At 39.2% G+C, this 14,886-nt stretch overlaps 1 protein-coding gene across 2 annotated transcripts in view; it reads right to left on the bottom strand.

Moving 5' to 3' along the window:
* The window catches only part of rfx3 (regulatory factor X, 3 (influences HLA class II expression)), a 56,443-nt gene that overhangs the window by 28,026 nt on the left and 13,531 nt on the right, over window positions 1-14,886 (bottom strand). For both annotated transcript variants that reach the window (XM_056240750.1, XM_056240749.1), the window contains exons 2-4: window positions 12,871-12,977; window positions 10,603-10,694; window positions 5,474-5,741 (exon numbers count right to left, since the gene is read on the bottom strand). In XM_056240750.1, coding sequence (XP_056096725.1) covers window positions 5,474-5,741; window positions 10,603-10,694; window positions 12,871-12,972 — 462 coding nt within the window. In that variant the 5' untranslated portion in view covers window positions 12,973-12,977. The remainder of the gene's footprint in view (window positions 1-5,473; window positions 5,742-10,602; window positions 10,695-12,870; window positions 12,978-14,886) is intronic.

Raw genomic sequence — 14,886 nt, 5'->3', positions numbered from 1 at the left:
TTATAAAGTCACAATTGCGTGTTATAAAGTCACAATTGCATGATATAAAGTCACAATTGCGTGTTATAAAGACAGAATTGCGTGATATAAAGTCACAATTGCGTGATATAAAGTCACAATTGCGTGTTATAAAGTAACAACTGCGTGTTATAAAGTCACAATTGCGTGTTATAAAGTCACAATAGCGTATTATAAAGTCACAATTGCGTGTTATAAAGTCACAATTGTGTGTTATAAAGTAACAACTGCGTGTTATAAAGTCACAATTGCGTGTTATAAAGACAGAATTGCGTGATATAAAGTCACAATTGCGTGTTATAAAGTAACAACTGCGTGTTATAAAGTCACAATTGCGTGTTATAAAGACAGAATTGCGTGTTATAAAGTCACAATTGCGTGTTATAAAGTCACAATTGTGTGTTATAAAGTCACAATTGCGTGTTATAAAGTCACAATTGCGTGTTATAAAGTCACAATTGCATGATATAAAGTCACAATTGCGTGTTATAAAGACAGAATTGCGTGATATAAAGTCACAATTGCGTGATATAAAGTCACAATTGCGTGTTATAAAGTAACAACTGCGTGTTATAAAGTCACAATTGCGTGATATAAAGTCACAATTGCGTGTTATAAAGTCACAATAGCGTATTATAAAGTCACAATTGCGTGTTGTAAAGTCACAATTGCATGATATAAAGTCACAATTGCGTGTTATAAAGACAGAATTGCGTGATATAAAGTCACAATTGCATGATATAAAGTCACAATTGCGTGTTATAAAGACAATTGCGTGATATAAACAGTGTTGTGTGTAACGCGTTACAGTAACGTAACTACTTTTTCGGATAAAAAGTAGTGTAACGCGTTACTACTGAGAATTTGGTAACGAAACGTAGTTCCTTTTTCTATTCCGCACAACGTTACTTTTCCCATGGACAGATTTGACAGCAACAGTGTCTCCTCAGCTGCGCGCTTGCAATAGTCACAAGCTCCACATGGTAGGCTACGTGACAGAGGCTGGTAGCAGAGCAATCAATTCTGTGAATTACACTGCGCAAACCAAAAGTAATACTCCCACCGGATGAAGAAGGGTTGGCTCTCCACAGAACATAAAATATTAATTGTATTGAATTTTTCGTGTATGAGGAAAGAAACAATATGGACGTAACAGTTCTTCGGACTTGACCGCTCTGAAAGCGGCACTAAAATACTGCTTTAAATCTTTCACAGAGACCTCAAACAGGCATTTAAAACACCAAATATTAAGGATTGGCATATCAAGCAAAATAATATTCGATGATTGCTCGAAAATCGTACCTCTACCCCCACATGCTTACAGTAAGACGGCGTTCGCTCAAATCCCGCTCCGATATTAAATTTCTCTGTATAGACCTGCGTGTTGTAGCCTAGTCATTAAAGAAAACGATTTAGTTTCATATTTATGTTTAAATAAAATAATTTATTTTTTAATTTCATCAATGTTGATTATATGAAAAGTGAAAAGCATGAGTAAGAGCATAAGATGCGCAATCGGGAGACAAATGGAGTGGTCAGACATGATTTTGACCACTTCATTAAGTTTGTTTTTGTAGAAAGCCTTTCTTTAAAGTGAATTTCGTTTTGTATTAATTGTATCTTAATTTTAATCAATGTTTCATCAACCAATTGTCTTTAATAAATAAGCAGTAAATATAGCAGGCAATATAATCAGGACTTCTCAGGAGCTCCGTGCCGGCGCGTGGACTGAGCTCGTCTCATAAATGAACCGAAACTTAGCGCAAGCTACTTGCCTCAAAGATCTGAGAAATATATAGAAAGCTTGAAATGTGTACTTTAAAACAAAACTATTCAAAACGAGAGAAAACAGACTACTCTCTGCTTATGTAATCCATATGAAATGTGCATTTCTCTCTGGCGCGTTCACTACTGTGAAGATTGCGAGTCAGCATCGTCAACTTTATCTTTGCAGCCGACACTGACTGACAAAGAAAACACTTGTTTATTAATAAACAATTGAAATGTCTCCTTGCTATATTTGATATTCGATATTCATAATCATTTCTTTTGCCGGTTCTTTGTGACATTTTTCATGAACGCGTCACCACCGCTCAATAGTTAATATTGTGCTTTGGTGTTCAGTTTATACAGGTTTTTCAAATGTTATTTAAATAAATATATATTTTTTTTCTATCTCAAAATCTCTCTCTTTTTTTAGTTTTTTTTTTCTAGTTTTTCAATAAGTAGAGTTCATGGTAGAATTTTATGTAGGCCTACACATTTAGGAACAGATATTGGGTTCTGCCCAAAGTCAAGCAACATAAAAGTAACGTAAAAGTAACGAGTAACATAAAAAGTTACTTTCCAAAGGGGGTAACTAAGTAAAGTAACGGATTACTTTTTTAAGAAGTAACGAGTAACGAGAAAACACTACTTTTTAAAAGTAACTTCTCCAACACTGGATATAAAGTCACAATTGCGTGATATAAAGTCACAATTGCGTGTTATAAAGTCACAATTGCGTGTTATAAAGTCACAATTGCATGATATAAAGTCACAATTGCGTGTTATAAAGACAGAATTGCGTGATATAAAGTCACAATTGTGTTATAAAGTCAGAATTGCGTGATATAAAGTCAGAATTGCGTGATATAAAGTCACAATTGCGTGATAAAGTCAGAATTGCGTGATATGAAGTCAGAATTGCGTGATATAAAGTCAGAATTGTGTGTTATAAAGTCAGAATTGTGTGTTATAAAGTCAGAATTGCGTGATATAAAGTCAGAATTGTGTGTTATAAAGTCAGAATTGCGTGATATAAAGTCAGAATTGCGCGATATAAAGTCACAATTGTGTGATATAAAGTCAGAATTGCGTGATATAAAGTCACAATTGTGTTATAAAGTCAGAATTGCGTGATATAAAGTCACAATTGTGTTATAAAGTCAGAATTGTGAGTTTATATCTCATAATTATGACTTTATATCTTGCAATTGTGAGATAAAAAGTCACAATTATCTTTTAAAATGTGTTTTTCTGTGGCGGACACAAGCTTCCATAGAAATCAGTGCTTCACGATTAAAGAAAAGGGGCTGTGAAGTTCCCAAAAAGGTTGGAGAACCTCAACACCCATAATGCACTGGGCCCGATCCGACTGTCTGTGAGCGGGGATACAAAAATGCAGACGATTTTATAAACCAACCATTCATTTACATATTCTAACAATATAAAGGTGGTTGACAACATTAATGAAGCAATATAAAGTTTTTTTCCTTCTACATAACATCCTATAATATTTTAAGACATCACATGATGCTCAACATGCTGCGTTGTGTTGGTCCAATCATACGGCAGCACTGCTTGTATGTTTATATGTACTCATGCTTTTAATGCTGAAAACCATCAGTACAACAAACTACTGTACTTGTGCATGCATGTTGCTAATCTATCCACTTTATTACCCGCTTCCAGTTGTACAAAAACAGTCCGTTATGCTGTTTAATATTGCAAACTGGCATTTGTTATCATATTTTAATACTTATATTGTAAACACTAGTTTGTAGTGCAAATAGTTTTACCGTTTACTGATCTGAATGATGACACTATTGTTTTTTTAGAATGTGTGTCATATTTAATGAAGTTTGCATCATTATTTTCCCGTTTATTACAGTGAAGCTGCTTTGAAACGGTCTGTCCTGAATTAAGTGCTATAGAAATAATCACCAGCTAATGAGTCTGAAGTCATGCACGCTCACACGAAATAGCTTACTTTCACATTAAAGAAATGAGGTGGATGATTTTGGAACAGACCCATTATCACATAAAATATGCTAATTACTTTGATTGGTAACAGCCTGTATAATTATTCAGATTGACAACTCATTTGAATGAATTAATTAAATTGAAGTATTTGATTCAAAAGTTTTAGGCTCTTTCAAAACTGGCTTTAATAATCACAAGCACATTTCAGATTAACCCTTGTTTAACCCTCAGATTATCCAAAAATGACCGGCCTTTTAAAAACTGCTTCTAAATCTCTTTATGCTGTTATTGGCAAATATTGGGTTCAATCTTTTTGTCGGCTTGTTTTCTGTCGACGAGCACAGGTTGTGTTTCGCCTCGTTGATCTGAGCTCAAAGTTCACCTCAAAACAACTTAATCTGAATAAATAATTTTAAAAAGTGTAATTAAATATTAAATAATGTGATATTAAATAAATGTGAGTAGTAAAAACGTTTTAATATTATATAAAAAATTATTTAAATTAATCAATAAATAACAAGTCTAACCGTAGGGGGAAAAATGTCCCCCCTCTCCGGGTGAAATAACTGGAAGACAACATGAGGGTTAAAGAGACCCCAAAATCATCATTTGTTGTTCCAGACCTGTTTGAGTTTCTTGTGCTGAACACAAAAGATGATCTTTTGAAGGATGTTGGTCAATGGGGACCAGCAACTGTTTGATTATCTTCATGTTCAACACGAGAAAGAAACTCGTACAGGTTTGGAACAGCTTGAGGTCGTGCGAGTAAATGATGTTTGTGTGCACTGTCTCTTTAAGTGCAGTGTTGGGGGAAGTTACTTTGAAAAGTAATGCATTATAGTTGGGGGAATTAAGCACATAAATAGGTCATTTCGCACAAATTCATCTAAAAGCACCAAATTTGGCACTCAGGTCATATCGAAATGATTTAGCTATGGCGCCGGAGCCAGCGACCCTCGGGGCCAAGATGGCGGCCAAATCCAATATGGCCGCTGCCCGAAAAGGGTTCTGGCTATAACTTTTGAACCACATGATGAGTTACAAATACAAACTTGATATGTTTTTCAGCTTAATTGATCATGGGAAACACATAGGAATGATTATATTTATGACCCAGTATATATGGACCCCTTGATCCTCCAATTCCAATATGGCCGCTGTCCAAAAAAGCAGTTTGGGCTGTAGTATGGGGCCTTACACCCCATTGTTCACGCAAATTCATCTAGAAGCACCAAATTTGGCGCTTTTAGATGAATTTGCGTGAAAATGTGCTTAAGGCCCCCAACTATTACAACATTGCGTTACTCCTTAAAGTAACCAATTGCGTTACTTAGTTACTTTTTATGAAAAGTAATGCGTTACACTAATTTTGCGTTACTTTTTCTCACCAAAATTCTGAGATTGCATTTTACTGTTTTCATTCACTCTGAGGTAATGCACGTTCACATTTAGTCTAGAACTACAATAACCATCATGTTCACACACACACACCACCTCACTTTATTTCTCTCAACATGGGGACAGTAGAGCTGTCAGTCAATAAATGTGAAAAAGTATTTAGCGTTACTTATTTGAAAAAGTAACTTAGATATTTTGTTGTGAATTGAAAAAGTAGTGTTACTTTACTAGTTCCTTGAAAAAGTAATGTGATTACGCAACTCGCTATGTGTTACACACAACACTGGTTATGAGCGATGTGATTGGTGCTCACCGTGGCGGGGGAGGCTCTGGTGGTCTGAGCCGCGGAGTGAGGGGCGGAGCCATCCATGGAGTTTCCTCCAATCAGATAAGCTCCAGAGCTGCTGATGATCTGGCCTCCTGATAGGCCCATTCCCAGAGCGCCGTTCCCGTTGCCGTTGTTAGCCATGCTGTGATTGGTCACCACCGCGCTCACCTGACCCGAGCTGCCTTGCGTGTCGAAGTAGTTCCCGCCGCTGTTCTGGTTGTACAGCTGCGGTTCTGAGTATGAATACGTCCGTCTGCCAATAAAACAAGAACATGTGTTGCTTTACGCTCTCATTGGCTGCCCTTAACCTTCCCTAAAAGAGCTTTACACCGATAAAAGTCGTATTTTCCATGTCAATCAGTGTTTCTGCTAGCCAGCCGCGACGATTCTATTTTAGAAGCAGCTGTAAAAGCAACAATGGATAATTCACCTCAGATCTTGAAAGTAAACGAATGGAAACAAACTTTCAAACTGTGAACAAACAAGTGTATTCTTTGACAAAGGTTGTTTTAGTAACTCAGTATGTATTTCTAATAATGTTTAAATGGTGTAATATTTGATTATGTACTTATCCATGTTCTTGTGAGTGCCGTCAGGATTACTCTGGGGCCGTGAGACTCCGCCCACACGCTGCTCTCTGATTGGCTGTGGGGTTTGATTGATTATGACGCATCTCGCAGTCGCGTCTGGTGTGGACAGAGAAACTGCCTGTCGCTGGAATCGCATCGCGTCTGGTTAGGAGACGGTATTACACCGCACGCTCTCTCAGAAGAGCAGGGAATATTTTAAAGGATCCTTTCCATCCGGGACATCGGTTGTTTGAATTGCTGCTCTCTGGTAAACGTTTTAGGTCCATCAAATCGCGGACCAATACACTCAAGAACAGTTTCTACCCCAGCACCATACGGGAGTTAAACACTGCCAGCACACACACACACACACACACTCATAAACTGAGAAATGCACTTATCTGAGGGGGCATGCTATATCTCAGTATATGAATTGAGCTGAATAAATAAGCTTTCCATTGATGTATGGTGTGTTAGGATAGGACAATATTTGGCCGGAATACAACTATTGAACATCTGGAATCTTGAGGGTGCAAAAAAATCTAAACATTGAGAAAATCGCCTTTAAAGTTGTGCATTTACGTTCGCGATTTTGCTGCATCCACTCACAAAAATATATTGTTTTATATATTTAAGGTAGGATATGTACAAAATATCTTCATGGAACATGATCTCTACTTAATATCCTAATGATTTTTGATAATTTGACGATAATTTTGACCCATACAATATATTGTTGGCTATCGCCACAGGTAAACCCGTGCGACTCGTGACTGGTTCTGTGATCCAGGGTCACACATGAGGTTAACAACTCCCCCTATATATCTCCGTGTGTCTATGTGTTTAAACTATTTGAATTTGGTTACATTGTTGCACTTACCTCTCTTTAGTTTCATGCAGTATTATTGCTTATTTGACTTCGCCTTGCTTGCACTGGTTTTGTGTGTATTGTTTATGCATTGTATTGTACAGTATTTTGGTTGTTTCTTTAAAATTCTACTTAAATTGTAGTTATTTAAATGAGATGTTTAGTTTGCACAAAGTTATATGTGGTGGCACTGTAATTATTGCTCCAACTTCGTATAGTCACAAAAAAGAATCTTGAAAATGATTTCTGACATGTATCTTTATATCGGCGTGCACGCTTGTCTTTAATTGACTCGAGAAACATAAGTCGTGTTTTGATGAGTTCCCCTCCTTTCATCTTCAGGTGAGAGTGCTGTTTCCATGGATACAGAAATCACCAAAGCATAACTGTTTTATGGAGAACATTGCTTTTGATTTCCATTCTGATACGTGCTTTCTCCGTTCGGCTGATGACATTTCATTTATAATAGCCAATTTAAAAGATCTTGGCTTCTTGCTGAGTGAATGTCTAAATATGAAGGAGAAACCCGACAGAAGCACTTCAGGTGCGTTCCTGCCGTACAGCTCGCCGCTTCACCACCACTTGTGGACACTTGTGTGTCAGATGACTGAACGCCACGAGTCTCAGAAGCAGTGATGACGCACAGTGTACTCACAATCATGCAACCCTTATTTGATCTATGATAGTATGAGAGAGTAAAGGCCCTTTCACGCTAAGTGCAGTAACTATATTAGCATCCACATGATATATGCGCTGCAGTTTTGTCGTCTGTCGCTTTAAATGCACAAACTCTGACAGCCAATCAGAATTCATTCTGCTTTAAAATGTTATCATTCATCAGCTGGAAAAAATGTATTTATCTGTGCCGTTATTGTCATAGTTGTGGTGTGGAATAGAACGATTTTTAAAAATGTCCCAAAAGACGCACTTGTACACTTATGCACTCAACCGTTGTAGTGCATGAACTTTATAAGGTTATTTTGTCGTTCAACATCGTCAGTCGAGTGCATGAAGTGTCCAAAGTGTCCATTTTTTTGTGTTAACTAAGAGCATCATCCGGGTATTTAAACGCACTTATTCTATTTGGAGTAAACACACTATTATACTACAAAACATCATAGAATAGTGCATAAGTATGCAAATTAAGTTATTGTTGAGAATGGGCCTTTGTTTTGCACCACTGTGATGGTGTCCTCAAGCACCGGTCTGTAGCGTGTGTGCGTTAAAGAGATAGTTCACCCAAAAATTCACCTAAAAATCTGTCATTTATTCATCCTCATGTTGTTCCAAACTAGTATGACTTACTTTCTTCTGTGGAATGGAAAAGAAGATAGAATAATGGTAACCAAACAGTTCCATTTCCCATTGAAAAAAATAAACAAACAATGGAAGTCAATGGGAAATGACTCCAGATATATGATGCCATTCTCACCTCTGAACGGTCATTACCGCTCTCTGGTTTTTACAGCCATTTTACAGTGACATTTCCGATTGAAATAGATTGATTTGTTAGTGTGAGAGATGCACGGCGTCATGATAACTGTTTCAAGATGGCGGACGCGTCAAATGTGGAATCTATGTATGAAACCTTTTTTTGTTGTTGTTGAAATGTCATCTTTTGTGATCTACAGAAGAAAGGTTTTGAATGGCATGAGGGCAAGGTGCACTATCCCTTTAAAGCAGTGGTTCCCAACCTTTTTTTGTCTGAGACCCCCTTTTTCCCAAGAAAATATTTTAGGGCCCCCCTTCACATTTAATGATCGCTCTTGTAAGCTTGCAGCAAGGATGACAAAATATGTTGTTTTCAAACAAACGGTATGTTTACTATAACCAGATATGTTTATGCACAAATAATAGCCTGTAATATTGGAAATACAATAACAAAAACATCAGCAGGCCCTTTGTAATTTAAAAACGTAAGCCTAGGAGAAGCCTATATATTGGCCCTATTTGAAATGCAAAAACAAAAATATTCACAGTGGTGTGTAGGTAAAAAAAAAAAAAAGAATATAGGCTATTACTAAATGACTGCTGTCTGGGGCCTCAATACTTGCAAGTTATTTGTGAGGCTTTATCAATGTGAGGCTTTATTTTTTACGCTTTTGGCGCTATAGCGAGCGATAATAAACTTGCGTTTATTGACAGAATAATGCGTCTTTCGGAAAGAACATTGTAGCCGGAACTACATCTCTCTGTGTACGTCCAGGGCTTGAATTTCGGCGCGGGATTGCGGATATTGCGCATAATTCTAATCATTCCCACAGGTCTCCCATTTATAATGCGGGAAATTCCCGCAATCGTAATCCACACAGATTATAAAATCAAATCATCTTTTAACAACCATCTGCCAGGCGCAATTTCACAAACAGCGTGAGTGTTCAGCGTGCCGCGTCTTCCTTCTCTTCTCATAATGTGTTGTGCAAGGCAAGCATCAAGCGCTGCGGCGATAATACACACTCGCGTTTAGGAGTCGGGACATGACGGATATTCACTTGCACAATCGGGCCAGCAGTGCATCGTGACTGAAGTCTTTTTAAGTCTTACCAGTTTAAACATTCAAGCGATTTTAAACTAGTCAGTGCTCGCGCGCTCTCTGAGATTATTTTCTATGCGCACATTCATAGAAAATCCGCCTCAAAAACAGCTGGCCAGTAACTATTTTTCGCGGATTATATTGCTTTAACACGCAAAATTGTCAATTTCGGTCTTTGTGAGTAGGCTATACTCTAAACATAGTCGGTTTTGTCTTTAATAAGCATAAAACGCATGCCAGTATAATGAACACAGGATCCGTGCACTAGCTCTTAAAGTGACGGAAGCCATATGTGTCTGTCATTAATTTTGTTGTCAAAACAAAAGATAGCTTTAAGTTAAAGGAATCAGGATTAATAGTCTATGTATTTAATTTATTCAGGACTAAAATACTACCCAGTTTTATTTTCCATTTGATTACTTTATTCAGTTTCTGTGAATACTAGTGTTAGACCTATTGAAAAACTTTTCTCTTTAATTATCTTTATTTGTATCTTTATTCTATTGTATTTATTTGTGCTACTTTTTTGAATTTAATTAAACAATTTAAATCAAGCTTCCTTGTGATGTGTAAATTCTTAACAACAATATTACCCCATTGTAAAAATGCAATGAGCGCAAACATTTAGGCAAGATAAATGTAATAATTTTGTTTGGAAAAAATGCTTTTCCCTTTCTCCCCCTCAAACAACCCCCCCCCCCCCCCCCCCCCCATGAGAATCATCTAAGGGGGGATTTCCCCCCCCATTTTCCAAAACGAAATTCAGGCCCTGACGTCTATGACGAGTCACGCAGGCACTGGGCTACTCTGGGCTACTCCGCATCCGAACCAGTGTGAAATAGTCCCAATGTAAACACTTATTATAGGTGGACCATAGTGGTTCAGGATAAGACAAAAACACGGATTGAAAAATGGATTCATGATGAACTCGCTCATTATATAAATTTAGTAAATTTTGAACAGAAAAAAGTTATGGACTTTTATTTAATGCTCATTGCTCAAAACATTTCAAAATATGACACGACCCCCCTCAGAGCTCGCTGAAGCCCCCTTGTGGGCCGCGACCCCCCTGTTGGGAACCGATGCTTTAAAGCACACGTTTAAAATCCTATGGGAGGACATGTGTCTGCGAGGAAACACTCACATGGTCCCGTTGGTGTAAACGCTGTTGTTCTCCTCCTGAACGTACTGCACCTGTGCTTGATACACATGCTGGACCTGTTGAACAGTCTGCGCCTGAAACACACCATCGCCGCTCAGTAAACACTCAGGAATAGAGAAATAAGTGTTCAGCAGCAGCTCAGTAATGGACCTTTCACATCTCCACGCGTCTCAGAAGCAGAAGTTGTTAGATCAAATTGTATAGTGCAAAAGGAAGAAAAAAAAAACGTTATAGCGTTTCTATGACTTTCCAAAAGAGCAAAATATGGATATCGATTACGATAGTCAGAAGAGAGAAAGATGTCAAGTTTGATCTCAGACATTATTTAGAAAAGCACTAGTTTTGCTGCATCTAGTTTAGCAATGCCGAGAAAACACCAAGTATAGTGTTATAAATGTACATAAAGTCTTAAATTAAAATATAAAAAAACATGTTATTAACTGTTGAAACATGATGCCACAGTCGTGAAAGAGTCCATAAACCGGCAAAAAAAAAATAGCTGAGTAAAACACCATACATTTTTATTTTCTAAACAGAATTTAGCCAAGCGAGTCATTCGTTAGACTGATTTAAATGTAACAAATTATTTTAAAAAAGTCAAACTCATAAAGAACTTAACAGTCTAATAATACTCTCACGAGTTAGTGGAAGATGGTTAGTTGCAAATGAATGAGTTCATGAGGAAGTTGCAAAGTTACTTACAGTTATTAGAATGTCTATCATTCTATAAAGTGGACTATCGAAATAGTGTAACCATATTTGCTTTTGAAACCACTTCTTACTACTAAACAGTGTGTGTATGTATATATATATATTCGTTCATTCATGTGGTCAGTTGCATAGACTAGTTTTACAAGTCAGCCTTTTTTTTAAAGGGACAGTTCACTTAAAAATGAAGATTCTGTCATCATTTACTCACCATCACGTGGTGAGTAAATGATGTAAACGTTTGACGCCTCCCATGCCATCAACTGTTTGACTATCACCATTCTTCACTCTATCTTCTTTTGTGTTCAGCAGAAGAGAGAAACTCATACAGGTCTGGAACAACATGATGGTGAGTAAATTATGACAGAATTTACATTTTTGGGTGAAGTGTCCCTTTAAAACTGGTCAGGTGATTCCATAAAACCATAGATTGGTGTGATCTGAATGCGTCTGATTTCCCCTTGACTCACTGCAGTGTGTGTGTGTGTGTGAACTGATGAGACGCCCCCTGCTGGCCGCTGACTGCAGGCTGCACAGGTACGCTGGTCTGGAGTGGGTGTGTGTGTGTGTGTGTGAGTGTCACCTGCTGAGACGCCCCCTGCTGGCCACTGACTGCACAGTTACGCTGGTCTGGTGTGTGTGTGTGTGTGTGACCTGCTGAGACGCCCCCTGCTGGCCGCTGACTGCAGGCTGCACAGGTACGCTGGTCTGGAGTGGGTGTGTGTGTGTGTGAGTGTGTGTGTGTGTGTGTGTGTGTGTGTGTGAGTGTCACCTGCTGAGACGCCCCCTGCTGGCCGCTGACTGCAGGCTGCACAGGTACGCTGGTCTGGAGTGTGTGTGTGTGAGTGTGTGCGTGAGTGTGTGTGTGTGAGTGTCACCTGCTGAGACGCCCCCTGCTGGCCGCTGACTGCAGGCTGCACAGGTACGCTGGTCTGGAGTGGGTGTGTGTGTGTGTGAGTGTGTGTGTGTGTGTGTGTGTGTGTGAGTGTCACCTGCTGAGACGCCCCCTGCTGGCCGCTGACTGCAGGCTGCACAGGTACGCTGGTCTGGAGTGTGTGTGTGTGAGTGTGTGCGTGAGTGTGTGTGTGTGAGTGTCACCTGCTGAGACGCCCCCTGCTGGCCGCTGACTGCAGGCTGCACAGGTACGCTGGTCTGGAGTGGGTGTGTGTGTGTGTGAGTGTGTGTGTGTGTGTGAGTGTGTGTGTGAGTGTGTGTGTGTGAGTGTCACCTGCTGAGACGCCCCCTGCTGGCCGCTGACTGCAGGCTGCACAGGTACGCTGGTCTGGAGTGGGTGTGTGTGTGTGTGAGTGTGTGTGTGTGTGTGTGTGTGTGAGTGTCACCTGCTGAGACGCCCCCTGCTGGCCGCTGACTGCAGGCTGCACAGGTACGCTGGTCTGGAGTGTGTGTGTGTGCGTGAGTGTGTGTGTGTGAGTGTCACCTGCTGAGACGCCCCCTGCTGGCCGCTGACTGCAGGCTGCACAGGTACGCTGGTCTGGAGTGGGTGTGTGAGTGTGTGTGTGAGTGTGTGTGTGTGAGTGTCACCTGCTGAGACGCCCCCTGCTGGCCGCTGACTGCAGGCTGCACAGGTACGCTGGTCTGGAGTGTGTTGGACGAGGAGTCAGCGCCGGCCTCGGGGGTCTGCATGGCGCCTGAGGAACACACACACACACAATCATCATTAACACTCCGAAACAACACCATTCACACGCTGCAGGACAGGCTTTCTATGCTTGTTCTTTTCCATTTTAGTTAAAGTTTTTACTAATCAGGGCAAATTAGTGTGAGAGCACAGTTCCAAAACGTGGCCGATGGGATTGTAAAGTTCTGCTTGTGATCTGACGACACACACATTAATGAACACAGGTCTATAGTTTCCATTTATTGTAGTACATAAACTACATTTAAAATGAGCTAAAAACAAAATAAGTTTTTTTGTTTCAAAAAAGTTCAAACATTTTTTTTCCAGTTATTTAAAGTAACACATTTTTTTAATGTTTTTTTTTAAAGTTAAAACTGCAATGCACCAGTGTCATTTTAGTTTAATATTTTGAAGTACCTTTATTTATATATTTTTAGTTATGTTCATTCCGTTTTGTGCTTTTGTCATTTTATAAATTTTCTGTCTTTTTTAAATATTGCTATTTAGGTTTAATTTATTTTAATTTCGGTTTTAGTTTTATAGTTAATAGTTATAGTACTTTAACTTAAACTTTCAGTTTGGTTTAGTTTAAAGGGATTATTCACCCCAAAATAAACTCCTCATTTACTCACCCTGGTGTTGTAATAATGCCTTCTTTCGATTAAGGGCCACAAAAGGAGTTTGAATGTTTTTAAAAATGTCCTGACGTAAAGCTACGGTGAGAATTGACAAACGCAGAGGTTAGAGTAAAACAAAGCGCTGGACACAAGTTAGAAGTCTAAAGGCCCGTTCACACCAATGACGATAACAATAACGATAAAGATATAACCTAGTTCTAAAAAATCGTTCTCAATATTGAAGAATAGTTCACAGCACAACGATATCGATATAGAGAAATGATGAGCCCCTGATTTAAGGGTTTGTGCATTTATAATGCCAGACGTCATTGTGGAGAAGTTAATCGCCGAGGTCCAGAAAAGTCCTGCACTGTTTGACAAGTCGAGCCGCTTTTCAAGAAAATGGATCTGGAAAACAGTCGACAAGTTTTACCTCAGGTGTCCAGCGCTCGTTTCCACAACATTGCGCTGAAAAAGACTAGGTGTTGTCTTATTCCACTACACTGACTACGCCAGATACATTCAGTGTTAGATTATTAGATGGATCACACTAGCTTGACTCAAAACCGCAAGAACAAGAAGAGCAAGAACAGCAAAAACATGTTCAAAGACGTTGTACACACGTTGAAACCGCAGCGCACGAGCTTAGAGTAAACAGACCGTTGTCGTTCGTTGGTGTGGCGCAAATATAGTTATCGTTCTCGGTCTGAACGGCCCTCAAAAATAGCAGAAAAATGTCTGGTACACTCGTACGAAAAATCTTTGGTACACTCGTACGAAAATCTTTGGTACACTCGTACGAAAATCTTTGGTACACTCGTACGAAAAATGTCTGGAACACTCGTATGAAATGTCTGGAACACTCGTACGAAAAATGTCTGGAACACTCGTATGAAATGTCTGGAACACTCGTATGAAATGTCTGGAACACTCGTATGAAATGTCTGGAACACTCGTACGAAAAATGTCTGGAACACTCGTATGAAATGTCTGGAACACTCGTATGAAATGTCTGGAACACTCGTACGAAAAATGTCTGGAACACTCGTATGAAATGTCTGGAACACTCGTATGAAATGTCTGGAACACTCGTATGAAATGTCTGGAACACTCGTATGAAATGTCTGGAACACTCGTATGAAATGTCTGGAACACTCGTATGAAATGTCTGGAACACTCGTACGAAAAATGTCTGGAACACTCGTACGAAAAATGTCTGGAACACTCGTAAGAAAAATGTCTGGAACACTCGTATGAAATGTCTGGAACACTCGTATGAAATGTCTGGTACACTCGTACGAA

Source organism: Rhinichthys klamathensis, unplaced genomic scaffold (genome assembly GCF_029890125.1).
Source record: "Rhinichthys klamathensis goyatoka isolate OS25496 unplaced genomic scaffold, OSU_Roscu_1.1 h1tg000611l_1, whole genome shotgun sequence".
Lineage (NCBI taxonomy): Eukaryota > Metazoa > Chordata > Actinopteri > Cypriniformes > Leuciscidae > Rhinichthys > Rhinichthys klamathensis.
The sequence above is the reverse complement of the archived record's forward strand: the minus strand, read 5'-3'. Positions and strand labels throughout refer to the sequence as shown.